General features: G+C 36.7%; 1 protein-coding gene across 9 annotated transcripts in view; it reads right to left on the bottom strand.

The window, feature by feature from the left end:
- Positions 1-382: 382 nt before the first annotated feature.
- LOC140543711 (uncharacterized) overlaps positions 383-27,106 on the bottom strand; it is a 43,578-nt gene continuing 16,854 nt past the window's right edge. For 3 of the 9 annotated variants that reach the window (XM_072666892.1, XM_072666888.1, XM_072666893.1), the window contains 26 exons: positions 26,192-26,284; positions 24,384-24,458; positions 23,498-23,605; positions 23,233-23,307; positions 22,312-22,416; positions 19,849-20,193; positions 18,637-18,984; positions 17,612-17,707; positions 17,441-17,521; positions 15,914-16,006; positions 14,073-14,147; positions 13,192-13,299; positions 12,053-12,157; positions 11,511-11,573; positions 11,019-11,048; positions 9,763-9,855; positions 9,482-9,565; positions 7,261-7,293; positions 5,771-5,803; positions 3,559-3,657; positions 2,683-2,781; positions 2,327-2,345; positions 2,170-2,218; positions 2,044-2,073; positions 1,725-1,781; positions 383-1,614 (listed from right to left, as the gene is read on the bottom strand). In XM_072666892.1, coding sequence (XP_072522993.1) covers positions 1,728-1,781; positions 2,044-2,073; positions 2,170-2,218; positions 2,327-2,345; positions 2,683-2,781; positions 3,559-3,657; positions 5,771-5,803; positions 7,261-7,293; positions 9,482-9,565; positions 9,763-9,855; positions 11,019-11,048; positions 11,511-11,573; positions 12,053-12,157; positions 13,192-13,299; positions 14,073-14,147; positions 15,914-16,006; positions 17,441-17,521; positions 17,612-17,707; positions 18,637-18,984; positions 19,849-20,193; positions 22,312-22,416; positions 23,233-23,307; positions 23,498-23,605; positions 24,384-24,458; positions 26,192-26,284 — 2,393 coding nt within the window. In that variant the 3' untranslated portion in view covers positions 383-1,614; positions 1,725-1,727. Of the gene's footprint in view, positions 1,615-1,724; positions 1,782-2,043; positions 2,074-2,169; positions 2,219-2,326; positions 2,346-2,682; positions 3,210-3,558; positions 3,658-5,737; positions 5,804-7,260; positions 7,719-9,481; positions 9,566-9,762; positions 9,856-11,018; positions 11,049-11,510; positions 11,574-12,052; positions 12,158-13,191; positions 13,300-14,072; positions 14,148-15,913; positions 16,007-17,440; positions 17,522-17,611; positions 17,708-18,636; positions 18,985-19,848; positions 20,194-22,311; positions 22,417-23,232; positions 23,308-23,497; positions 23,606-24,383; positions 24,459-26,191; positions 26,285-27,106 lie in introns of those variants that run through there. The other 6 variants (XM_072666890.1, XM_072666889.1, XM_072666891.1 and 3 more) reach the window with 6 other exon arrangements.

Below are 27,106 nucleotides of genomic sequence, written 5' to 3'. Positions count from 1 at the left end.
ACAGTGTCTGGATTCATTTACTGATCCATGTTGTATTGCTACTTAGTAAACTACATCGGATATATATCACGGATATATATACTGCAATACAAACGAGGGAGCAGGGATTCATCCAGGGATCCAGGCTCTAGAAAAGCTCTAGAAAATGCTCATAGGGCGGCTGTATATACCAGTCTACACCAATATGTCCCAAAACTACAACATGAAATGAATTCATATTAGTCAGTTAAGTGTTGAAGTGTAATTAGGAAAAAACAAAAACAAAACAACATGATTAAACATTATTTAAACAGCAGGCAAAATGATTTTTGTATTTTCATCCATTTTCCATGTGGGTCAGTGTCATGACGGGCTAGATCAATGACGGGTGAACACTCGCAGGGACGGTGTGATGCAAGACTTTATTCCCTGGGTTATTGCTGCGTTTTCTTCTGTTTATCCCGTTTTTTTTATTAATGATCAACCAAAATACAAACGTGACAAAGCAAACGGGGCGAAAACATGAAAGCCACCTGAGGCTGGAGGATAGCCAGTGAGCTAGGCGTGGATGGATAACAAAACAGGGAGGTACTGCTAGAACTAATAACGCTGGCAGTGCCAGTAAAAGAAACAAACGAAAACCTGCCCTCATCAGGCACAACTAAACTTAACTCGACGTGGATAGCCGAACCCTCGAGGCGACTCAGTAGCAACCAGATAGCAGTATGCTCATGAACGTGACGGACTCTCTCAGACATCCTCGTGAAGACCTAACTCGATCTAGGATATAGCAAACAAACGCCAACACTCCAGGTCGGCTTAGCAACCGTAATTCTCGGCAATTCTCGGCAATTCTCGGTTTGCGTTCGCTACCTAAATACCCCAGCCTTAGGTGAACCAAATCATCAGAACAAACACACGTGAATACTTAAACCAATGAACGTGAATCGACACAGTCCGTGAAGCTTGACATGAACATGAATACAGAACAGAAAGTCTGTGAACCAGGAAATCAACTAAACATCAACATAAGAGTCCATCAACTTGAAGTCTGTGGACCTGACTGTCAGGCAGTAATCTGCACTTATCAGAGCTCCTCCAGTGGATATTAAACACTTTTTAAATCGTTAAATCAAAACTTTCTGAAACTAAATTGAAACTGTTGTTGAAGCAGCATCTCTTTAACCGCAGCTGTTGTGAATGAGGTCATGTGACATCATGAATCAAACATACTAAACTCACTCACTGACTGGTTACATCAGTTAAAAAAATTCAGTAAAATCAAACTGAATTGGGGTTTTGTTTATCTGTGTGCAGAGGGCTTTTCTACATGTGTTTAACACCTTAAACAGGCCGTAGACCAAAGAATCTATTACCAAAGAATAGCCCCACCAGTTTCTACACAAGTCCCTGTAATGATGGTGTGCGAAATTAGCCTTCAAGTGTTCAGGGGTGAAATACCCAGTTCCAGAGAGCAGAAAAGTCTGAGTTCTGGTTCCACAGCTGCAGTTCAATCACAACCAATGAGTGCTGGTCATGAGCATTAACATCCTTTCCACATCTGTTCAAAGGCTCTCAGTAGAGTCAGGTCTTGCTGTAGTGTGTCTGAATACAAAAACCAACATCCCACAGCACCTAGAATAAAAAACACACGTCATCAAAAGAATTGTGTTCCACTTCATTGAGAGTCAAAAATGAAATGTTCTATATTCTTTGTTCCACAAGGACCTGAAAAAACATCTTACCTCCTAGATTAGATTAGATTTCAAAGGCTGTAGTGCAACAGTTTCTCCTGGTGGCTCCTGTGTTTAAATAAGACAATTAAGTATAAATTAATATATATATTAATAATAGCATTGTAATAAAAATTCAGTTATGCAGTACCCTGTGTGAGCATAATGGCGGCTTTCATTGTTTTCAGTCATACAACTTCTACTTGCAAGCTGCAAGCCAATAATTTAATCATATGCTGCATCTCAGTTGGAGAATGATGAAAACGATAGTGAATCTTAACTTTGAAAACAAAAAATAGCTATATGTGTAAGCAAAAAGTGATTCTTTTACCCCTCGGCTGGCTACACTATTCTCTGCAGGCTGTAAAAAAGTAACAAACAAGCAAATTAATTAATTAATGTAAAATGTAAAACAGAGTTGTATTTATTGTTGTTTTAAAAATTTAAAATGAAATACCTGTTTGCTCTGGCAATTTTGACACAGTTTATTTAGGTCACCTCTCAGCCTGTGATGGTGAGAGCAAAAAGAATGAATAAAAATAATCTATGAATAAAATTCAACAAGAAAATTAGTCTTGTTTTCTAGTTCTTATTCCTGCAAAATATAAACTTACTCTTCTCTGTTCCTCCTCCCTGCAACACAAGAACAGAGACAAAAAGTTACTAAAATAAATAAACTGTTAATCTTTATGTGCACTAGCAGGAAATCAGCACATATAATTAGAGAGGTGTATCCTAGCTGATCTTGAGTCTGTCTAGATTTACTCTATTACATCCATATTTTATCTGCAACGATGAATGGACAAGTTCTTATCAAGATCTTGATATCTTGTATGTACAATTCTCTCCCTGTGTTGATTTTATAACATGATTCAAAATATATATATACAGCTAATTAGATTATTAATTGACAGCACAATTCATTCATCTGACCTCATTATGTTGTTTGGTGTTTGTTGATTCTACTTACAGAAAGTAGCTGTTTGTTGAGTAAAACAACAAACAAAAAAAGCGCATTCAAACGCTACGAGGATGACTCGCAAATCTTCCACTGTACGCTCCCGATTTCCTAATGGAAAATATGAATGAAAGACAGCAGAGCATCAGTAGGATCAAAAATACAGTGCAATGGCTTCTAGAAAGACTGTGTGTCACGCCTGCCTTTGTTTTGTGTGTAAGCACATGGCTCTGTTTGTGTCTTGTCTGTACTAGCCTTTCATGTCCATTAGTGTTCCCACCCGTGCCTCCTCTGTAGCCACAACCCCTTGTTAGTCCCAGATGTTCCTTGTTTGCCCCTTTGTTTCAGCCTTCCTTTGTCTGGTCTTGTGCGTGTTCATGCTTGGACTGTTTTGTTCTGTTTAGTTAGTCCCAGTGTTTGGTTTGTTTCCTTGTTTGCATTTCTTTAGTTTCTATATGTTCTGTTTAGTCTTCCTTTCATTAAAAACCTGCGATTTCGTCCGTCTCCTCCTCCAAGCTCCTCACCCCGTTTCTTCTGTTCTGTTGTTTAATTCATTATTTTTAAACCAAGAAACTAAATTGCAATTACATTAAAGGATATATATTATTATTTCACTTTATTGTATGATTTAACAAATTAAAAAAATATTTAATGGGCTTTTCCTTCAATTCATTAATTTATTTTAGAGTACCGTCACTGTCTATTTGATAGAATATATTGGTTGCAACATTAGTTAGGCCATGTACAAAAACATACAATAGATATTCATGTTTCTTGTGTTGTGTAAGCATATTTTATATGGGTTAGGAAACATTTCTGAATGCTCATTTCACAATGATCAGTCCTTATATTGTAAGAAGTGGAAATGACAACGTAGAGCTCACTTACTTTGAGTTGCATTCACAATCACTTCCACTGCCAGTGCAATAGCATTCACAATGGGGAGACCCACAGCACAAATAAAGTACATCACAACAAGTGACAAACCTGTAATACATGATGTGGTGTTAATGAAAAAAGAGATTGTTGTACTGTATTCCATGTATTCTTAATGCTGTAACATCTAATCCAAACAAGCAGTTGAAATTTCACCTTTTCTGAGGTGAAGTAGCTGTGTTAAAGCACTGAACTGCTAAAATGTGCAGGACAGGGTCACCAAAGGACCACTGGTTTAAACTGCATGTTCAGTAAATGGATAGGTCAGTGTGAAATGGGTGTATTGTTAAATGCAATTGTGCCCTGTGTTCACACTTCAGCCAATTCTTTATTGCTTCACTGCTTCAAGTCCACTGTGGTGGTGTGTAAGTGTGTGTCACTCGGTGGTTCTGGACTCAATATCTCCCGTGACTTATCACCTAACTCCAGATCTCCATCCACATTCCCAGCCAGTTCTAACCTGTATCACCTGTGTTGTAGTGATCATTACAGATTAGTTCAGCTTTAGACTAGATACATGCGAAGTATCGTATCCCGATTTGGTGACCTACTGAGCGTTTCTATCCCGTGTATGGCCCTTTTGCCTTTCATGTGTTTTTGCCTTGCCCTTTGGACATTCTGCCTGTGAAGTTTGCTCTGCTTTGCTTTCTGGAACTGACCCTGGCTTGTTTTTGCTAAAACCTTGGATTACAGACATACTAGTAAAGCCTCTTTTACCTTTTACCTCTGCGAGCATCTGAATCTGTTTGCTGGCACATTACAGCATGCAGGTATTGAACTCATAAGGTACAGGTACAAGTGCGGAACAACACAAAAAGGCAGAATTAAAAATAAATGCAGTAAATGCAGCAGACGTAAAGGGTGGACTCTGTACTATCCTTTGAGTTGACCCATGATTCCCCCCAGACTCACATGACTGTCACCTCCCTCGACCAGCCAATCATGAAAGCTTCTTACATTCATCGTCACATGAATTCTGATAACCCTCACCTCTGTCTGCCTCTTTGTTTGCGTATTTAAACCCCTCTCTGATTTGTCTCTTTGCGTATTGCTGCCGACGTTTCCTAAAGCGTACCGAATGGTTTTCTACTGTATGAATTCATTTTGTTTTGGACCAGTTTTCCGCTGTTTGTCTTTGGTCTTTTGCTTCATTTACCAACTACTTCTCAACTACTATTTCTCAACTACGAATTTGCCTAGGCCATGTAGCTATCTGCCTTCTTTATTATTGGTTGTGACCTGGTCCAATCCGTTTACTGTATCTGTGGATCATCTTCTCTTCATTAAACATAATGTAAACAGTAGCTGGAGTTTGATTTATTTATATTTTTATATTTGTATATATTTTTATATGAATCATTTATATTTCTCACGTATTTGATTACAAGACTTAAATTCATTCATTACTCTTATTTATAATGAATTATAAATAATTATTTATTATTGTTAATATATATTATGTTCAGTTACTAACTGATGTTGATAGTATTGTATGAGCACAATTTTATTCTTTGGGTCAATTTTACTTCAACACAACAGAGTAATGTTAAAGACAAGGTAAAAGCAGTAAATGAAGATGTGTAACTGTAAACAGATTGATATTGAAAAGTTATTTGAATAGAAATGTAGAAACTATTGTTTGTATGTGAAACTTATAACACCCTAAAATCCAATTGTTAAAATATTTGGTGCCAGAAGTAGGCTAACATGAAGCAAAAATGGTTGATGTCAAGTCAATTACGTCTGGGGCAACATGCCACTGACAAAAACCCATTGAAAAGAATAGCTTCTAATGCTAATAGTGTTAATGAGGTCAGGATGTTGGATGATCACAAGCCCAACTCAACCCAAACATATCGGATGGAGCACCATCATTCCAGAGTGCATTTGCACAGCTTTGTCAGCATGCATTCAATGCATTCATCAGAAGGGGTGTCCATGAACAGAAATAGATTTGAAGTGTTTTGATGGAAATTGACTAAACTGATATAGCTCTTGTTCATCTAAACCAACGTTTTAATTTACATTGTTCTACTGATAGTTGAACTCATCTTAAAATTGCATGTGGTATTTTTTTCCCCAGTTGTACCAAGTCTGAACTTTTTATCTTAAACATTCTTCAGTTAAACTGCTGCCTTCTAAACAATGGTGAATTTATACTTACCTTCATCTTGTACCCAGAGTCCAAATACAGATTCTGTGTGTAGAGAGGCATGTAATACACAATTAATGAAAAGTTTGATTAAACAAGTGTTTACTAGCCTCTCTATTAGAAGCAGAAAAAAAATATTCACGCCATGTCTATGTTTTAAACTCTCAATCCATGTGAATTTACTCTATGGACATTCCAAATCCAATCTGTTTAGCCCTGTGTGCGTTCCCATGGACGTAACTGGATCATATGAAGTTGCGTTGGAATAACATCACATTAAACTTTTATATTACACTTTTATGTAACACAATGACATGACTTGAGATCAGAGCTTTGTGATGGCCACTCCAAAACATTGACTTCGTTCTCCTTAAGCTACTTTAGAACCAGTTTGGCAGTCTGCTTTGGGTCATTGTCCATTTGGAAGACCCATTTGCCCTCAAGCTTCCACTTCCTGGCTGATGTCTTGAGATGTTGCTTCAGTATTCCCACAAAATGTTCTTTCCTCATGGTGCCATATGTCTATTTTGTGAAGTGCACCAGTCCCTCCTGCAACAAAACAACTCCACAACATGATGCTGCCACCCCCGTGTTTCACAGTTGGGATGGTGTTTTCAGGCTTGCAAGCTTCCTCCTTTTTCCTCCAAATGTAATGATGGTCATTATGGCCACACGTTATGGAAACAGTTCAATTTTAGTTTTGTCAGACCACAGGACATGTCTCCAAAAATGAACGTCTGTGTCCCTGTGTGCATTGGCAAACATTAATCTGGCTTTTATATGTTTCTTTTGGCTTCTTCCTGGCAGAGTGGCCTTTCATCCCATGTGGATAACGAACTCGTTTCACTGTGGATCATGACACACTCTTCCCAGCTTCAGCCAGCATCTTCACAATAATTGTTTGTAATTATAATTGTAGATGAACGAGGCACCTTCAGGTATCTGGAAATTGCACACAAGGATGAGACAGACTTGTGCAAGTCCACAATCCTGATATCTTGGCTGATTTCTTTCGACTTTCCCATGATGTTACACAAAGAAGGTGTGCTTTAAAATACATCTGCAGGTGTGTCTCTAATTACCTCAGATGTTGTCAATAAACCTATCAAAAGCTTCCAAAGACCTGACATCATCATATGGGCTGTCAAATTGTTTAAAGGCATAGTAATCTTAGTGTTTAAACTTTTGACTTTAAAGAGAGTAATAAGAATCGCCTTAAAAATTCCCTTCTCTCATTATTCTGGCATTTAGCAAATGACCTAATGACCTAAAACGGGAAAAGTTTATTCAAAATTCATGTCAGACAGTGAGAACAAAATGCATGTGTTTCTTTTTATATAGTGTATGTATATTGCTGGTTTCAACTGTATATGCAATTCAAAGTATGAATCCTGAAAAAACACATTAAACTCTAATGTAAATGCATGCAATTAGCATACAAACGTTAAAGTGAGCTGCTGCAGTGCATATTAACTGTCTAAACAGTGTGGATTTATACTTACCCAGTGATCGCTGTGTATCGCTACTCATAGACTCTGTGTAGAGATGGGCCATGTAAAGGAAAACAAATATTGAATAAATAAATATTAACAAACTCGTTGATTTGCATAAGACTACAAAGGATTTTAGGCATACAACAGGATTAAGGAAAAGACAAGAAGAGTTTTCACATTTTTCTCGTGCACAAAAGTATTAGAACATGTGACTGACGTGTTTCTTGTTGCCTTATAAGATTGACAATAGGTCTGAAAGTCTATTTGGTTTAAGTGAAGCCTGCATTTCTTAAAAAGGATTAGGAAGACCAGAGAGTTGTATATGGGGGAAATTTGAAAAAGAGGGGAATCACCATGTATTGGGCGTAGCCAGTTCTACAATTTAAAATGTCCTGAAAAAGAAAGAAACCACTGGTGTACCAACAACCAGGCGTACCAACAGCCCAGTCCTAGGTAAAGAGTGAGAGCTGTAAAGAAAATCAGAATTCAATATTCCAATAAGACTTTGAGAACACTGCAAAATGCAAACCACTCAGCAGGAAAAATCTGGAGTTCTGGATCATTTTTGAATGGATTTTATATAAAACAATAATTAATCTCAAAGTGACCTCATCAGTTTAACTAAACTGAGCATAAATTCTATCTCCTGATCCTCAAAACAAATAACTGAAAGAATCAGCAGCCTGGAAAAGCATCAGGAGAAAAGAATGCACTTTGTCAGTCGATTGTTGGGTTGATCCAGTTATTGTAAGCAAGTGATATGCAGCCAAATATTAAGTGATATTTACTTTAAGACGATCTGTTCCAATACTTTTGACACTAAACCTGCCATGTCCCAAGTTCTTTAACAAACCTAGATGTAAAATTCAGGAAATTAATCCTGAACTACTGTTTTATTAATGACGTCCAACACCTTTGTGGGGGCGCTATGTCCCCACTTTCACTTATTTTTAAATGCTAAATTTGTACACTATGTGAAACATTAGCAATAAACTGTCCTGAATATTATTGCCTTACTTTAATAACCATGAACCAGCACTGACCTACTGCAGTCCACAAAAAGAATCAATACATTCTAGCGTATTTGGCTGTGTAAAGTTGTGGATGACACAAGATGATCATCAGGTAAACAGTAAATGTCAGAAGGCATTTAAACAGCACTAGAAGACAATGGCAATTATTCACCAAGTTGTGTATGCTCAAATTTGGTCTTAGCATAAAACAGTTATGTTTAATAAATTTGTGTGTGCACATTTGCATTAAAAACTCACAATCAATATCAAATATGGCCATTAACAAATCACAAAAAACTATGCTCATATATAAAAAATACTCAAATAATAAAAAAATAATAATTAAAAAAGGGCACACGTCAATTAAAAGTAATTCTGTTTAAATATCATCAGTTTGTAAATGTGGCTTGGATCTTTTTTAATTTAAGTAGTCTTTTAATGCCACTGATTTTGAATAATATTAAAAATCACTTGCGTAAGACTAGAAGTCCTTTACAATATCTGCATGATATGTCTCATGTCAATCATATGTATATAAGGGCAGATTTGCAAAGATAGATCAGTGAAATGAGCAACAGTTGCATTGGTAAATGATAAATGTTTATGTATTAATGTTCACTGACAAATTTTTCTTATTTTTAGAGATATTTAACTCCCTCCTACCCTCAGACATGTGCACTGCCATGACCAACATCTTTGGCCTACTTGAAGCCCCCTGGCATCCTAACCACAATGTGAAGCTTTGAGAAATTTGACATTCTGACTGAAAATAAATCATTCAACCACTGGCGCCATACACATCTTTTAAAATAGGAAAAAGCTGTGAGTTTCTGACAATATGGCGATAGTGTCTATCTTCAGACTAGTGTGGCTGAGAGGCAGTTTTACGGTCAGTGTTTTTAAAATAATCTTAATCAGGACACATAAATCTTTAATAAAAATGGCTTTATGAAGGAAAATATACAGCTTTCAGCCTCTGGCACCATGTTTTATACTAGGCGAATCCTCAAAATCAGTGGGTTTAATGTCTGTACTAAAACTAGTGTTGCTGGGAAATACATTTTTGCGCTGGTACTTTATGATTATAATCTTAATCAGGACACATAAATCTTTAATAAAAGTGCCATTATCTATACAGCTTTTTCTATACAGCTTTGAAAAAGAAAGATCAGTTTTTCTTAAAAAAAAAAGGTCAGAGCAAACAATGAATACTTTACCATAGAAAGTACATAAATATTCAAAGAGCAGAATCACAGTCAAAATGTAGAGATAAACAGTCACACAGGTCAGCCCTATGTGCTCTGAAAAAAAGAAGACATTTTTTTAACAAATTATCCAGAATGATGTATTATCATGATCGTGAGATCATACGGCAGGTTTTCCTATTCTATATACAGCTGCTCTCTGGGTAAAAATCAGGGCCAAGCCTGCTAATCAGGGACTATATTGTAAAAATCTGCTAACCTCCAGCTACCAAAGCTTATAAAATGAGACCTACCTTTATCAGATTCAAGTACCACATTATGAATGTACACAGAGAGCGATGCATTTAGACCCTCTAAGATTAACACAACCGTCATCCAGATCAAAACTGAAAACAAACAAAATGGTATTCTGAAAACAAACAAGTTGTGCAGTTTTTTTCTTTTTCAAGGTTTTATATACATGTAATAAAGTGAAAGGTAAAGCTTGTGCTTAGTGTGACACAGTAAATTTGCAAGCTATCAAATCCCCAGCCTTGGTGATGATAGTACAGTGCATTTCCACTGCGCCACCGTGGCTGTAAAGGTGAAAAGTATAATACGCAAATGGCGGGAAAATTCCAACAACGAAAACACCAGAGACGATCGAATCCAAACATCTTAAACAAGATCTATCTCCTCTACTGAAAGCATTTGTTTATCCTCTTCTGTACACTTTTGTTTGGGTTCACTTTGCTTTACCCTTCTTTTGTCTCTTGCTTTTGCACATATAAAAAGATCATATTATTATATGCTCACTAAGAGTCCCTCTATACAAACTGTAAGGTGTACAACATTTTATAGCTTATATATTAATACAATCTCCCATTGGGAACAAACAGTGAAGTACTGCATGTTAATGTGTATGTTGTGTATTTACCTACTGCAAGGGACTATACACCTAAGATTTTTTACCTCACCTTCACATTTGTGAAATGATTTGATTTGATTGGTCATTGGCTCAGTATTAAAATATCTTCTTGAAAGATATTTTCTTGAAAAGGATATATTTTATGTTAATTAGAACTGGTGACATCACACTGGGACACACCACTTGCATATAATATTCCAATGATTTGCAAATGATATGTCAAAGTATGTCTAATTGTTTCCATGCAGAGAAGCAGATTCATCACTTGTGCTCAAATCATATGACAATTTAACGAATCAGGCACGGAGCAGTGAAAACATATTTCCACATGCTCTAGTTTGTACTTGTTTGATGCAACTTGATGCATAATAATCAATAAGAATAAATAAATAGTCAATAAGAAGAAAAACAGTACCACTAGCAACTATTTTAATGCTGAGTTAGATTAGATTAAAGGCACTCCTTAAAGAATGGATTTAATCATCCTTACATCTAAACAAATGAAACTAAAGCCGTGTGAATCTGTTAACTCTACACAGTCATTTATTACAACTTATAATATTATAATTACTAAATTAATATGTTCTTTTACAATTGTGGGACTAAGGTACTGGAAAAAAAAATCAGTAGGCCTGTACGTACCCAGTGAACTTTGTCTTCTTTTAGAGAGGTCTGCATAAAGGTAAAAGAAATATTATCAGATGAAACCAGTACTACTGAAAAACATTCCAGTTACTCCTATGCTAACCAAAATAATATAATCTCATGTTATGGCTGTGAACGGAGAGGAGAACAAAGTTTGATGAGGACAAAGTAATGGGTCAGGCCTGTCATGCTAAATATCCCCAAAAAAGAATAAAATTGTTGTAAATCCAAAACGTATAAAACCCATCCAGCACTTTGGCATTAAAAAGACACTGAAAAAACATCAGTGCTGCTTGTTAAAACTACATCCCATCCCAAGACATTTACGTTAGGAATTCTTATATAGTTTTGATTCAAAGTGGCAAAAACTAAAGTTTATAGAAGAATTATACAGAATGTTTCCATTTAAAATATATTATTATGGATAATTCATTCTGCATAATTAATTGTCCTTTGACAACTGAATATGAGTACAGTAGAGAAACTTACATGGCAATCCACAAAAAGAAATCCACAGTAGCAGAGAGGCCAGGGTGATCATGACAAAATTATCTGGGGGAAAAAAAAAAAGAGAGAGAGAGAGAGAGAGAGAGAGAGAGATCATCACAACTAGTGTAGTGCATATGAGTATGAGTGACGGTCCTGTGCTGGTGTAATTACCTAACTAAATAGTAAAATATTGCTAAAACAGAGAATAATATGCTTCAACATCACGGCTTAGTCCAGTATATGACTGGAGCTGAAAAATCTGACATTTCTGATTAGTTAGTTACATTAGCTTAAATTATTAAACTGAGCCATTAAGGGGTGTAGAGTTAGAGCATATAAAATGTATGTAATTTTGATGCAAACAATAAATTATACAGAATAAATTACTCCATTAAAATTCTGGAGATTTACAGTACAGAAAGTAGACACTTCGAGCAGTATTTTGATAATGGTTATACTTTCTATTTTACAATGTCCAACATTGCAGAAAGAAACTGGGTCATTTCAATTTTACTCAAAAACACAGTTACTCTGTTACTTACTGGTATGACGGCCATATAAAAAGACCAAAATGATCCCTCGTCCAACATTAATGATTTCTGTAAGAATGTAATTCAGTAGTCCTCCTCGCTGGATTTTTTTAAATCCTTTATTAAAAAAAAGAATAGAAAATGACTCATCAACATCAATCAAGTAAAACATTGTAAATGAAAATTATCATCACAAAATGCAATAACCTGGATTGCCTCCTGTACATACTTCAACACTGCACATTTGTAGAATGTGAAACTAATGAGCCTTGAGGGGGAAGTAGAGGAATAACTTAACACCACTAATGCTAGTGTGGGAAGAGGTGGTACAAGGGGATGGTATGATCCAAGTGAACTGTGCAACTGTGATTTTTGGGGTCCCATTTGCTTCTCTTACCAGCCTCTTTACTGTTTGTTCTTACGTCCTGTTCTATGAATTTCTATGATTATTTAACCTATTACAACTTAGAAATTATCAGCTGATAAAATAACCACTACCTAATCCTGGCCAAGCTAAAACATCCTGTCTCATGTGAAGTAACACATTTTTGGCTTTACCCATGTTGATGGATTTTACATCAAGAGTCTAGCCTCATACCTACATATCTAAAGATGTACATTTATTTGCTTGTTGCCAAAATTATGCCCCATGTGTTTTTGAAAGACTGTTCCTAAAATAACACTGTTGTAGAAAAGACATGAATTTAAAATAATGCGTGCTACTTTTAAGAAACATTAAGAAATATTTGTATCATTGCATGTATTGTTTACATGTATTAGTTTATTTATTATAGTTTTTTTATGTTTTTGAAAGGTTCCAGTGTTTTTAAAGCTGACTGACCACTATGTTTATTCAAAGAAAAATAAAAAATTAGGATGTAAAGGAAGTAAATCTTATTTCCGTTAACACAATATATCATCACTGCTTATCAACTGTTCGTACTATTGTCGCCTTATCCATTTGCCTGCTGCTGTTCTTGTTTGCTGGAGAAAGTGTATCAAGATTGTACAACACAAGATAAGAAATGACATGAAAGCTAGTTAGCTGTTCAATAATTTAGTATGTGGAACTAAGCCTGTAGGAATTTTGCACAGAATGCAGCTGACAAAAATAACCTTGCTTATTTTGGTTAATATGATTCAAGCCCTACCGTGAACCAAGATCCATATGTAAAACAGAAGCATCAGTATCAGCAGGAATCCAACAGCAATCAGTATTTCAGTGTTTTTGCTCTCCTGATATAACTGCCAAAAAAGACCTAGAGAACAAACAGAACAATAGATTAAGTCACTTAAGCATCATATCAGAATTGCTGATTTTGGCCAAATGAAGGGTTATATAATAATTCTAGTAAAAGTAAAAGTACTCCGTCCTGTTTATATTTGTTTTGATTTATAATACACAATATTTACATTTCTGAATACACAGATTGGTTAAGTGGACTCACAGCAAATCTTTCCTTTAAGAAACTAGATTGTGTCTGATATTAATACTTGATGTTTAACAGATAAGCTATCTAGTATTGAGTGTACTTCCATCATAACAGCCTGGGACCAATTCAGCTAACTTTTGCATGCCAGACTTTATCATGGAATATGGTAAATCCTGCACAGTGGTCCACTGTTTTTCTGACAGCTTGATATAGCGCTGCATATGTGTGTATCATGGAAATTTAGGTAGTTTATTTTATCTACATTTAAAGCAATATTTTATCCAAATAAACTACATTTACATTGTTTTCCTTCTTAATCAAAATGTAAGATGTAAGACAGTCATGACATGTTTGAAGTCAGAAGTTTGATCCCTTAGTTTTACACTGGAGCTACAAGGCTAATGCTGTAATGAAGTAATGGACTTCATCATTTAAGATTCATCAACACTTCATCATTATTTTTTGAAAAGGCCTTTGAGTGCAAGCTGCTGTGAACTAGAATTGCTTAAGCTCTCAATCATGGTTGTATCACTGTTGTGCATTTATGAATTAACTGCACCGTATCAGTGGAATGAGGTGTAAACATTATGTACACTTACCTGAATAAGCAAGAGTACTGATCACAGCATATGCTAGTGTAAATGCTGATCGTTCACTGACTCTTTGGAAGATTTCTGTAAGAGAACAAGCCCACAATTTCAACATTAACAAACACTCTTTGGTCACTTTATTCATTGTCCAGGTATGCAAACTAAAAAGTGGCAGAAACAAGCGCTACAAATCACCACACTCTAGAGGACCTAGAGTAATTTTTCATCAGAATAAAATTGAAAAGACAACTTGAATGTTAAGACATGCAAATAGAAAATAGATAAAAACAGTAAAATGAGAGTACTGTGGGAGGAAAGTTGCTCCCAGCTGGAACCCATGAACCCTAGCAGTGGAGGTTCAACACCTTACCACAGCATCACCAGCAAGCACAGGCTATGGGTAAAATTGCATCCCATTAAATAATGAAACAGAAAAGATTGGAAAATCAAACAAAGGAGACACCAAAATAATGTAGCTCAGACAAAGAACAGCCAGCACTAACACAACTAAAGATAACCATCTTATGGACTCCTTTTACTAAGTTCTGGGATCTCTCTTCTCCTCTAGTTCAGCTTCCTCCTCAACCCTTTTCCTTTTCCACTCCTTTCTTCCTTTTCCTTTCTCAGCTCTTTCTCTTGTCTTTTCCTCTTTCTTTCCCCAGGAAGGGGGTTGTGACAGTTTGTGGGGAGAGAAGATTCTACATCATAGTTTTATTTTCTATCAGCAGATCCCAAACACTGTACAAAATCTATCCATGTGAATGCCATGTTTAATATGCAATCGTGTGGATTTCACAGGTAAGACTGTGTGTACGTTCTGTACAAGTACTAGTTTTATACTGACCTAATTTAGTTTTTGCTTTAATTCACATTTCTAAATTTCTTATCATAGTTCCCCAAAAAGACACAATAAATAAAAAATGAACATGACACTGTATACGACTCTAATGCTGTGTAAAGAACACACTCAAGGCATCATAAGACTCTTATGTTTGACATGTTTAATGTCATGTTTTAACCGTTCATCCATATTGACAGTATAAAGATATAGAATCCATAATGAAGAACTCTGGATTAAAATAATTCATTTTAATGTTATTATTCATGTCATTACTTATGAAAAAGCACTTCTGTCACGGTAAGGATTGTTTTAGTAATCCAGAATACTACGGAATAATGAACAGTATCCTCTGCTTTGTCTTACTGTGTAGAAATGTTACTAGGATCAGCACTAGGACACTGTATAGACACATTCTTTAGATACCTCTGCTCAATTTTTTTGTTATGTGTGACCTCAACTTCATACACAATATTAATATCTTCCTCCAGGGTCACTGATCATCACTTGTGGAATCTAGTCTTCCACAGGCTTTTGAAGGTGCCGTGACCAACTATGCAAACTATGATGGCAACATGGCAAAATCGTGCAACAGCAAGATTCTGTGGTTATTGAGCTCATTAACCCAGTTTCCACCTAAGCAATCAAACTAAATGTAAGAGAACTGAGTTTTGTTTCTGTTCATGGCTTTTTGGCATTTAGAAAACAATCTCAGAAGCTCAGAAAAAAACATTAATCAGCTGAAGTAGCTTAGTTCTGTTTTTCAATATCATGTCTTTGTTTCCTTTTATAAGAAAGGTGTGAGCTATTACCTGCTGCCTTCTGTCATGGTTTGTAGCGACAAAAAAACAAACATGATCTGTAGGAGTACGACTGTATTCATGTGCAAAGCATCTGTATTAAAATGATATTATTCTTAGTTTAACAGTGGATTTGGCAGAGAAATCTGAATGTATGTTTTTGTGTGTTTATATCAGCAGGCCAACACTCCACATTTCTCAGGAGAACATACCTTTAAATATTTCAAAACCTGAAGCTATCCAAATCAGAAAAACAATCCTCAGCAGGTTAAGTGCAGAGCATGTAGCAGCCTCAGCGAAGAATCCTGCAGAAATAAAATACATTTCAAATACAAAGAAGAGCCTTCTGGAGGGGAGCTATATGGTCAGATGAGACAAAAATCTAATTTTATGGCCACGATGATCAGAAGTATGTTTAGAGGAGTAAAGATAAGGCATTCAATCTCCAGAACAGTGTCCCAAAGTGTTTTTGGGTTAGTGAAGGAATAATCATGCGCTCCGGCTGTTTTACTGCCAGTGAAACTGGTACATTGCACAAAGCGGATGGATATATTTTGGTATAACCCCAGTTTTAGCATATTTTAGCAGAACTCTGCCTTTTGTTATTTTGTCATATTAATGGAAAGTTGTCTGGAAAAGGAAAATGTGGTAGGAAAAGATGTATGAGCAACAGGCCACTATCAAAGCTAATCTCAGGAGTGCCACAAGCTGACTGATGAAGTAATTCATAGTAAAGGAGCCAGGAATTCACTCACGTATTGAGTGTATAATTGAATGTCTGAAGTTGGACATTTCTGTATTGTACATGCTTTTCTGTTTGACCTAATTAAATATTCTAATAATGTGAGATACAGGATGACTCACATGACTCACATGTGACTTTTATGAGCTATAAACCATACTGATTAACAGTAACACAAAAAAAGTAAATTTAATTCAATTTGTTTTGATGCATTAGTATTGTGTATGACTGCACGCACCAGACTTCGGCACAAATGCACCCTCATCATACCTTTCAGGACTTGAGCACTATGTAAAAAGCCGGTCAGACACAAACACTAGTCTGTAGCCAACCATGGAGGAGTACTCCCATAGAGTCACTCGTACTGGAGCAGAGAGGAGACATCCTGATAGTACAGGAGTGAGGCCATATTTATTTGAGTCTGTAAGTGCAGCTGAGAATGGAGGTAAGGACTGATGTTTTTGCTCTGTGATAGGTTGGAGTAGAAACCATGCAACCAGACGTCTGAAAGCACTTGGAGGCAGGGGATACAACACTTCAATAGAAATGACAGCAAAACGAGAAGAATGTCTTTTGAATGACATGACGCATTGGATTGTGAATTAAAAAGTAATAAATAAAATATCTTTGATCTGCGCACCTTAGTTACTGTTGCAACAAATAGCCTGCTGCACTCTTGTTGTGCTGATGCAGATTTTTATATTTCTATCATCTTGTCTTTTAACGATTATTATTATGATTATTTATTTTTCTTTGTATTTTAGACAAAATGATCATGAACTGTGTACACTGTTACACCCCGATTATCAAACCACAAAAATATGACCTGGTGAATTTCTTTCCACAAACTCTCCAAATCTAATGAGGAGAACATGTGGCCATTATTTTCCATCTCACTTTAGCTACAGAAATATTTAAAACTAGCATCAGAACATTAAACACTGGCTAAGGAACCAATACCTCAACTTAGAACTGAAAAATAAATTGCAGTACTTACCATGAAGCACACCCCAAAGGATAAAGGCGAGGCATAGAGCAATGTTCGGACAAAAGATAAATGCAAAATGTACAGAAAAACCTGCAGAGAACATTAAGAATTAGCATCTAAGTCTTTTATTAAAACACAGTATAAAAAATAAAACTTAAATAAAGTAAAATGAAGACGTACCATCTAAAACGATACATAATAGGAAGCTCATCAGCAATGGAAATCCACTTGCCAGCACACAGAGACAGAATATCCCTATGTGACAACTGGAAAACCCTGTTTGGCACAGAAACAGAACAATATAGAACTTCTTAAATACAATATATTCAAGAGCATCTGATTTCAACAAGGTATACAGATCAATACGCCCCAGTCATCACAGTTCTACATCAGCAAAGAAGTTCAAATCAGACAAGCCTTAATATTGTCTTTGCAGGGCAAAATTAAGTGATTGTGGGCCTGATTTTGGAGAAAATATCAGCGGTGTGGTTCGCTGAAATATCAGCTAGTTTGGTTCCTGAAAAGCAGTTGTATAAAATAGGGGTTAAGTTAAGTTAAGTTAAGATAGATCAGGGGTCAGCAACCAAAATTAGAGAAGGATCCATTTTGTCCCATGAAAATCATGAAATCCATAACTTTTCTTTTCTTTTGTAGAACGTGATTTTCAAGCAGGATTTTCTGCTTCAACTACAAGAGGATATGAAGTTTGCTCTTGAAGAGGTTTCTAGTTGAAAACACAATGTCTGCAGAGATGTCAGTACTTCAACCAAATACATACAGAATCTCTTCAGGTTTATTATGAATAATGTAATATAGCAGGCATCCATGCTAGGCTGAAAGAGGGAGGGTCTAGTCGAGCATCGGCCACAAAATGTGCAGCTTTCCCAAATTATTTAAGAAACAGATCAATAAAAACAACACCTACATCTGTCTTCCTGACATTTACTAAGAAATATTTTAACATAAGAGATGCTGAATTTAGTTTTTTCTGCTATTCTATAAATAATCAAGCAACTCCAAAACAGGTAAAATGACACTGCAGCATTCTAGTAGTGGAGCTGCAGCTTTTCTAGTGTTAATGAAAGTGTGTGTACAAAATCTTCTATTAGATAGATAAGTAAAGTAAATAAGTAGTAAAGCTGCCAGTTTCTCCATACATCACCCTACATCACTACATACACCACACAGTGTGCAAAAACACTTACCCAGTTCCCGCACTTTCATGGTTGTGTTAGCTGAAAACTGCCCATAGAACACCTCACATATATACAGGCCTTCATCCTCAGTCTGGAGGTCCTTTAATCTAAGTGAGAAATTTCCTTCGAGGATTTCCTCAGGGCCGAAGAACTCCACTCTGTTGATGTATCTCTCATGAGTTGATTCTTGGTGAATCAAACCATCTTGGAAGATCAGCACCGGGATCTGTTGATCCACTTTCTTCCATGAGACTTCAAGCTCTTCAGGTGGGATGTGGGAATCTACAGAGCAGCTCAGAGTGGTGACCTCACCCACATATGCACCTGTGACTTGACTTCCAGTTACAATAAGACGCTCTGAAAGAAGAAGATTTTGAAATAGTAGTGTAACATTTATGCAAATCAAAATATATATTATTCAAATTCAAATATAACCTCCTACACTAATACCAGAGTTAAGCTTTGGTCACAGTAGACCTTTGCATTTTTCACCACCTTGCGAAATAAGCATGACCAGAAGCCTGATCATCGAAAAGTCCTTCATTTTGGTACTGGTAGCTTGAATGTTTTGGACTGAAACTGTACATGATTGCCATGATGGGGCAGTGGATGATCTGCTCCTCTAAGCTGAGAAACTTACTTAGCGATTAGCATGCTGGCTAACTCGTCTACAATAAGAGTACAATTACAGAAAGATGATAATATAGTTGTGTATGTGTTGACTGTGTATGTACTCCCTTTTTTGCTAGTTTAGAGCTAGTGGGGAAGACATGGCTAACATGAGCATTTCCTCTGTTTTAGGTCTTCAGAGCTGGGCTGTCCTTTCAGAGAACAGGCGTGCTACTGATGGTGGACATGAATTTGTGCGTCACATACACTTTAAATTTATTTACGTGAAATGTATTCATGCTAGAAGTCAATAAGACAAAATCATGAATTCTAGATCCCAGTCTACCTTATCAATGTCACTGCTATACTGAGAATGATCAAAAAATAGACCCCAACTTTACACGTTATCATGCTTCTACCTTATCAATGTCACTGCTGTGCTGAGAATAATACATAATAACTGGTCAACAGTGGTTAGAAACTGACCAGTGATGAATGGGGTTTATATAAGATAATAAACTACGTACCACGAAATGTGCAACATCTTAATGTAGTGAATATTAATACTGATTTCTATGTAAAAAATTAATCTAGTCATCATGCTCCACTCACCTACGTCCTTTATTTCTACCAAAGCCTGGCCAGTCTCCTGCTGTCTGTAAACAGTACAGCTGTAAACTCCAGCATCTTTACTGGTCAGATCTGTGAGCAGGAGAGAGAAGTTTCCATGCTTGATCTCCTCAGTGAAGAACCTGGCTCTTCCACTGTAAGCCTGGCTCTGAGCCTCTGGGCGACTTTCTCCATCTTGGAATAAATGCACTAAAGATTCAGAGTCTGTTCTCTTCCACTCCACTTCCAGCTCTTCCAGCGGTAGGGGGCTTTCAACATAGCAGGGTAGCATCAGTGAGCCCCCCAGCTCCACAGTCAGAGGACCAGAGGGACATAGAACGTGGAGCCCTGATAGAAAATGAAGGACGGTGAAAAGATCATCATTTTACTACATGCATCACATACAGAGTGAACACATTACTGATGCTCCAGCACTGCTTACACTGCACTTTCAGACTCTCACAGCTGAGAGTGCAACAGCTACCATTACTCAGCCTGACTGACAGTACTGCAGAGGTCCAGAGAGAGGGTCTCTAAGGTTAGGCTTATGGAGGAACAGGCGATGGGCGGGGCTTAGGTTTAGGGAGCCTCCGCTTCTGTAGGTTAGCCTCAGCTCCACAATTCAGCCCCCACAAAGAAACTGTATCAAAAATATGCAGAAACCTTTTAAATTGTTTAAAAAGTCCAAGTGGAAGATGTATTCAGTGAATTTACAGTGAGAAAGAGCGTTTAAGGTAATATTTTAAGAAGGAGTGGAGGGAGGAGTAGGGGATACTTCTGTTTCGTGGGGCTCAGTTCAGCCTCAGCTCTGCAATAAATTATCAACACATTGCATTTACATTTATGGCATTTAGCAGACGCTCTTATCCAGAGTGACTTACAAGGTTACTCGTATTACAGAGGAGGGTCAGTGTAGTGTTAGGAGTCTTGCCCAGGGACTCTTATTGGTGTAGCGCAGCATAGTCACCCAGACCGGGAATCGAACCCTGGTCTCCCACATGGTGTTGTTGTAACGCAATGGTAGGTGGTGGTGTTATCTGTTGCGCCATTGAACGAATAGCTAAATTAAAGAAAGCAACCATGTTAAAGCATCTCTTACCCTCACAGATAAAAACAGCTGCCAGAAAGAAGCTTATAGTGAGGCTCATCTTTTCGTCTGTGGCGGAAGAATACCCTGCCGCAGCACGGCGGACTATTTCACTTTCACTTTCACTTCAATCAGGGCCGAAAGCAAACAGTGGGCGGGACCAGAGAGCGGCTGTCAATCTTTTAGCGACTCCAGCCAATCACATAGCAGCTAGAAACTCAGACCAGCCAATCAGCGACAGAAAAGTTGTTGCTGTTTTCGCGCGTTGAGCATTTACACGCCCCTCTTTACCCCAAAATGTGCTCGAGCTCATTACACACACCTGCAGGATTTCACCGACAGGTTCAGAGCATGAAGGTGACAGGGACTGGAGTGAAACTGTAGTACGTTTGCCCTTTCTGAACAAGCAAGTTTGACTTGGAGTCAATTTGGGGTCTTTAATGTTGATGGGAAAATAAAATAATAATAAAAAGGTCTCAGTGAGTTGCACTCCTGGTTTCCTGAGCACCAGCAACGTCCGCTGTTAAATATACACTCTCTAGTTCATGACTCAGGCCTTCACTGAATCAACTCCAGTCTGATGTTAATTCATCATCACTTTTGCACCCTGAATGAAAATTGAAACAACATTCAAATAAAAAAAATAGTAATTTTATTTTTTGCAAATCTCAGAAATGTCAACAAAGTAAAATATAAACTAGAACTTTGCTTAAATGTATGCATACAATACATTTATATAAATACATACATACGTTTTTACAAAAACGTAAATGTGAACCTTTACAATGAAAACGACTACCAGAGCTAAGGGGGTGTATGTAATATGATCAAAAGCACCAACCCTTTCCATCTCACCCTAAAGATCTTAAGCACGTAGCCGACAACCTACAATCTGTGCTCTGTTCCAACCTAGACACTGCTGCGCCCATCAGGACCAAACAAATGGCGGATGGCGAAAATGACCAAACATGCCTTGATCACAGCCAAATCACTGTATGTCTCATCTACAGTACCGTGTCTAACTAACCGGTAGCCATAAGCATGCCGTTAGTAATAATGATTTCATTCGTTTTTTAATGAGGCAATTAAAAATGTTCAACTAACAATTCAAAGTCCGTCCCTTGATATCGTAAAAGTTGCATGCATTGAGGAGTGCTGTACCAGCTCCAAAGCTTATTTAGAGTATTTCAACCCAGTTATTGAAAAGGACTTATAAGAAGGATAACCCTATAACATAAATCCTTAGTTTGTACAAAAAGTAGACACTTCGAGCAGTATTTTGATAATGGTTATCCTTTCTATTTTACAATGTCCAACATTGCAGAAAGAAACTGGGTCATTTCAATTTTACTCAAAAACACAGTTACTCTGTTACTTACTGGTATGACGGCCATATAAAAAGACCAAAATGATCCCTCGTCCAACATTAATGATTTCTGTAAGAATGTAATTCAGTAGTCCTCCTCGCTGGATTTTTTTAAATCCTTTATTAAAAAAAAGAATAGAAAATGACTCATCAACATCAATCAAGTAAAACATTGTAAATGAAAATTATCATCACAAAATGCAATAACCTGGATTGCCTCCTGTACATACTTCAACACTGCACATTTGTAGAATGTGAAACTAATGTGCCTTGAGGGGGAAGTAGAGGAATAACTTAACACCACTAATGCTAGTGTGGGACGAGGTGGTACAAGGGGATGGTATGATCCAAGTGAACTGTGCAACTGTGATTTTTGGGGTCCCATTTGCTTCTCTTACCAGCCTCTTTACTGTTTGTTCTTACGTCCTGTTCTATGAATTTCTATGATTCTTTAACATATTACAACTTAGACTGTGAATGTCAGCTGATAAAATAACCACTACCTAATCCTGGCCAAGCTAAAACATCCTGTCTCATGTGAAGTAACACATTTTTGGCTTTACCCATGTTGATGGATTTTACATCAAGAGTCTAGCCTCATACCTACATATCTAAAGATGTACATTTATTTGCTTGTTGCCAAAATTATGCCCCATGTGTTTTTGAAAGAATACACTGTTCCTAAAATAACACTGTTATAGAAAAGACATGAATTTAAAATAATGCGTGCTACTTTTAAGAAACATTAAGAAATAATTGTATCATTGCATGTATTGTTTACATGTATTAGTTTATTTATTATAGTTTTTTATGTTTTTGAAAGGTTCCAGTGTTTTTAAAGCTGACTGACCACTATGTTTATTCAAAGAAAAAAAAAAAAATAGGATGTAAAGGAAGTAAATCTTATTTCTGTTAAAACATTATGTACACTTACCTGAATAAGCAAGAGTACTGATCACAGCATACGCTAGTGTAAATGCTGATCGTTCACTAACTCTTTGGAAGATTTCTGTAAGAGAACAAGCCCACCATTTCAACATTAACAAACACTCTTTGGCCACTTTATTCATTGTCCAGGTATGCAAACTCAAAAGTGGCAGATAATTTAGTATGTGGAACTAAGCCTGTAGGAATTTTGCACAGAATGCAGCTGACAAAAATAACCTTGCTTATTTTGGTTAATATGATTCAAGCCCTACCGTGAATCAAGATCCATATGTAAAACAGAAGCATCAGTATCAGCAGGAATCCAACAGCAATCAGTATTTCAGTGTTTTTGCTCTCCTGATATAACTGCCAAAAAAGACCTAGAGCACAAACAGAACAATAGATTAAGTCACTTAAGCATCATATCAGAATTGTTGATTTCGGCCAAATGAAGGGTTATATAATAATTCTAGTAAAAGTAAAAGTACTCCGTCCTGTTTATATTTGTTTTAATTTACAATACACAATAATTACATTTCTGAATACACAGATTGGTTAAGTGGACTCACAGCAAATCTTTCCTTTAAGAAACTAGATTGTGTCTGATATTAATACTTGATGTTTAACAGATAAGCTATCTAGTATTGAGTGTACTTCCATCATAACAGCCTGGGACCAATTCAGCTAACAAACATTTGCATGCCAGACTTTATCATGGAATATGGTAAATCCTGCACAGTGGTCCACTGTTTTTCTGACAGCTTGATATAGCGCTGCATATGTATGTATCATGGAAATTTAGGTAGTTTATTTTATCTACATTTAAAGCAATATTTTATCCAAATAAACTACATTTACATTGTTTTCCTTCTTAATCAAAAATGTAAGATGTAAGACAGTCATGACATGTTTGAAGTCAGAAGTTTGCTTCCTTAGTTTTACACTGGAGCTACAAGGCTAATGCTGTAATGAAGTAATGGACTTCATCATTTAAGATTCATCAACACTTCATCATTATTTTTTGAAAAGGCCTTTGAGTGCAAGCCGCTGTGAACTAGAATTGCTTAAGCTCTCAATCATGGTTGTATCACTGTTGTGCATTTATGAAATAACTGCACTGTATCAGTGGAATGAGGTGTAAACATTATGTACACTTACCTGAATAAGCAAGAGTACTGATCACAGCATACGCTAGTGTAAATGCTGATCGTTCACTGACTCTTTGGAAGATTTCTGTAAGAGAACAAGCCCACCATTTCAACATTAACAAACACTCTTTGGCCACTTTATTCATTGTCCAGGTATGCAAACTCAAAAGTGGCAGAAACAAGCGCTACAAATCAACCACACTCTAGAGGACCTAGAGTAATTTTTCATCAGAATAAAATTGTAAAGACAACTCGAATGTTAAGACATGCAAATAAATAAAAACAGTAAAATGAGAGTACTGTGGGAGGAAAGTTGCTCCCAGCTGGAACCCATGAACCCTAGCAGTGGGGGTTCAACACCTTACCACAGCATCACCAGCAAGCACAGGCTATGGGTAAAATTGCATCCCATTAAATAATGAAACAGAAAAGATTGGAAAATCAAACAAAGGAGACACCAAAATAATGTAGCTCAGACAAAGAACAGCCAGCACTAACACAACTAAAGATAACCATCTTATGGACTCCTTTTACTAAGTTCTGGGATCTCTCTTCTCCTCTAGTTCAGCTTCCTCCTCAACCCTTTTCCTTTTCCACTCCTTTCTTCCTTTTCCTTTCTCAGCTCTTTCTCTTGTCTTTTCCTCTTTCTTTCCCCAGGAAGGGGGTTGTGACAGTTTGTGGGGAGAGAAGATTCTACATCATAGTTTTATTTTCTATCAGCAGATCCCAAACACTGTACAAAATCTATCCATGTGAATGCCATGTTTAATGCCTGTGTGTACGTTCTGTACAAGTACTAGTTTTATACTGACCTAATTTAGTTTTTGCTTTAATTCACATTTCTAAATTTCTTATCATAGTTCCCCAAAAAGACACAATAAATAAAAAATGAACATGACACTGTATACGACTCTAATGCTGTGTAAAGAACACACTCAAGGCATCATAAGACTCTTATGTTTGACATGTTTAATGTCATGTTTTAACCGTTCATCCATATTGACAGTATAAAGATATAGAATCCATAATGAAGAACTCTGGATTAAAATAATTCATTTTAATGTTATTATTCATGTCATTACTTATGAAAAAGCACTTCTGTCACGGTAAGGATTGTTTTAGTAATCCAGAATACTACGGAATAATGAACAGTATCCTCTGCTTTGTCTTACTGTGTAGAAATGTTACTAGGATCAGCACTAGGACACTGTATAGACACATTCTTTAGATACCTCTGCTCAATTTTTTTGTTATGTGTGACCTCAACTTCATACACAATATTAATATCTTCCTCCAGGGTCACTGATCATCACTTGTGGAATCTAGTCTTCCACAGGCTTTTGAAGGTGCCGTGACCAACTATGCAAACTATGATGGCAACATGGCAAAATCGTGCAACAGCAAGATTCTGTGGTTATTGAGCTCATTAACCCAGTTTCCACCTAAGCAATCAAACTAAATGTAAGAGAACTGAGTTTTGTTTCTGTTCATGGCTTTTTGGCATTTAGAAAACAATCTCAGAAGCTCAGAAAAAAACATTAATCAGCTGAAGTAGCTTAGTTCTGTTTTTCAATATCATGTCTTTGTTTCCTTTTATAAGAAAGGTGTGAGCTATTACCTGCTGCCTTCTGTCATGGTTTGTAGCGACAAAAAAACAAACATGATCTGTAGGAGTACGACTGTATTCATGTGCAAAGCATCTGTATTAAAATGATATTATTCTTAGTTTAACAGTGGATTTGGCAGAGAAATCTGAATGTATGTTTTTGTGTGTTTATATCAGCAGGCCAACACTCCACATTTCTCAGGAGAACATACCTTTAAATATTTCAAAACCTGAAGCTATCCAAATCAGAAAAACAATCCTCAGCAGGTTAAGTGCAGAGCATGTAGCAGCCTCAGCGAAGAATCCTGCAGAAATAAAATACATTTCAAATACAAAGAAGAGCCTTCTGGAGGGGAGCTATATGGTCAGATGAGACAAAAATCTAATTTTATGGCCACGATGATCAGAAGTATGTTTAGAGGAGTAAAGATAAGGCATTCAATCCCCAGAACAGTGTCCCAAAGTGTTTTTGGGTTAGTGAAGGAATAATCATGCGCTCCGGCTGTTTTACTGCCAGTGAAACTGGTACATTGCACAAAGCGGATGGATATATTTTGGTATAACCCCAGTTTTAGCATATTTTAGCAGAACTCTGCCTTTTGTTATTTTGTCATATTAATGGAAAGTTGTCTGGAAAAGGAAAATGTGGTAGGAAAAGATGTATGAGCAACAGGCCACTATCAAAGCTAATCTCAGGAGTGCCACAAGCTGACTGATGAAGTAATTCATAGTAAAGGAGCCAGGAATTCACTCACGTATTGAGTGTATAATTGAATGTCTGAAGTTGGACATTTCTGTATTGTACATGCTTTTCTGTTTGACCTAATTAAATATTCTAATAATGTGAGATACAGGATGACTCACATGACTCACATGTGACTTTTATGAGCTATAAACCATACTGATTAACAGTAACACAAAAAAAGTAAATTTAATTCAATTTGTTTTGATGCATTAGTATTGTGTATGACTGCACGCACCAGACTTCGGCACAAATGCACCCTCATCATACCTTTCAGGACTTGAGCACTATGTAAAAAGCCGGTCAGACACAAACACTAGTCTGTAGCCAACCATGGAGGAGTACTCCCATAGAGTCACTCGTACTGGAGCAGAGAGGAGACATC

The sequence above is a fragment of the Salminus brasiliensis genome, chromosome 22, assembly GCF_030463535.1.
Source record: "Salminus brasiliensis chromosome 22, fSalBra1.hap2, whole genome shotgun sequence".
Taxonomy (NCBI): Eukaryota; Metazoa; Chordata; class Actinopteri; order Characiformes; family Bryconidae; genus Salminus; species Salminus brasiliensis.
This window is presented reverse-complemented; position numbering and strand designations above follow the sequence as displayed.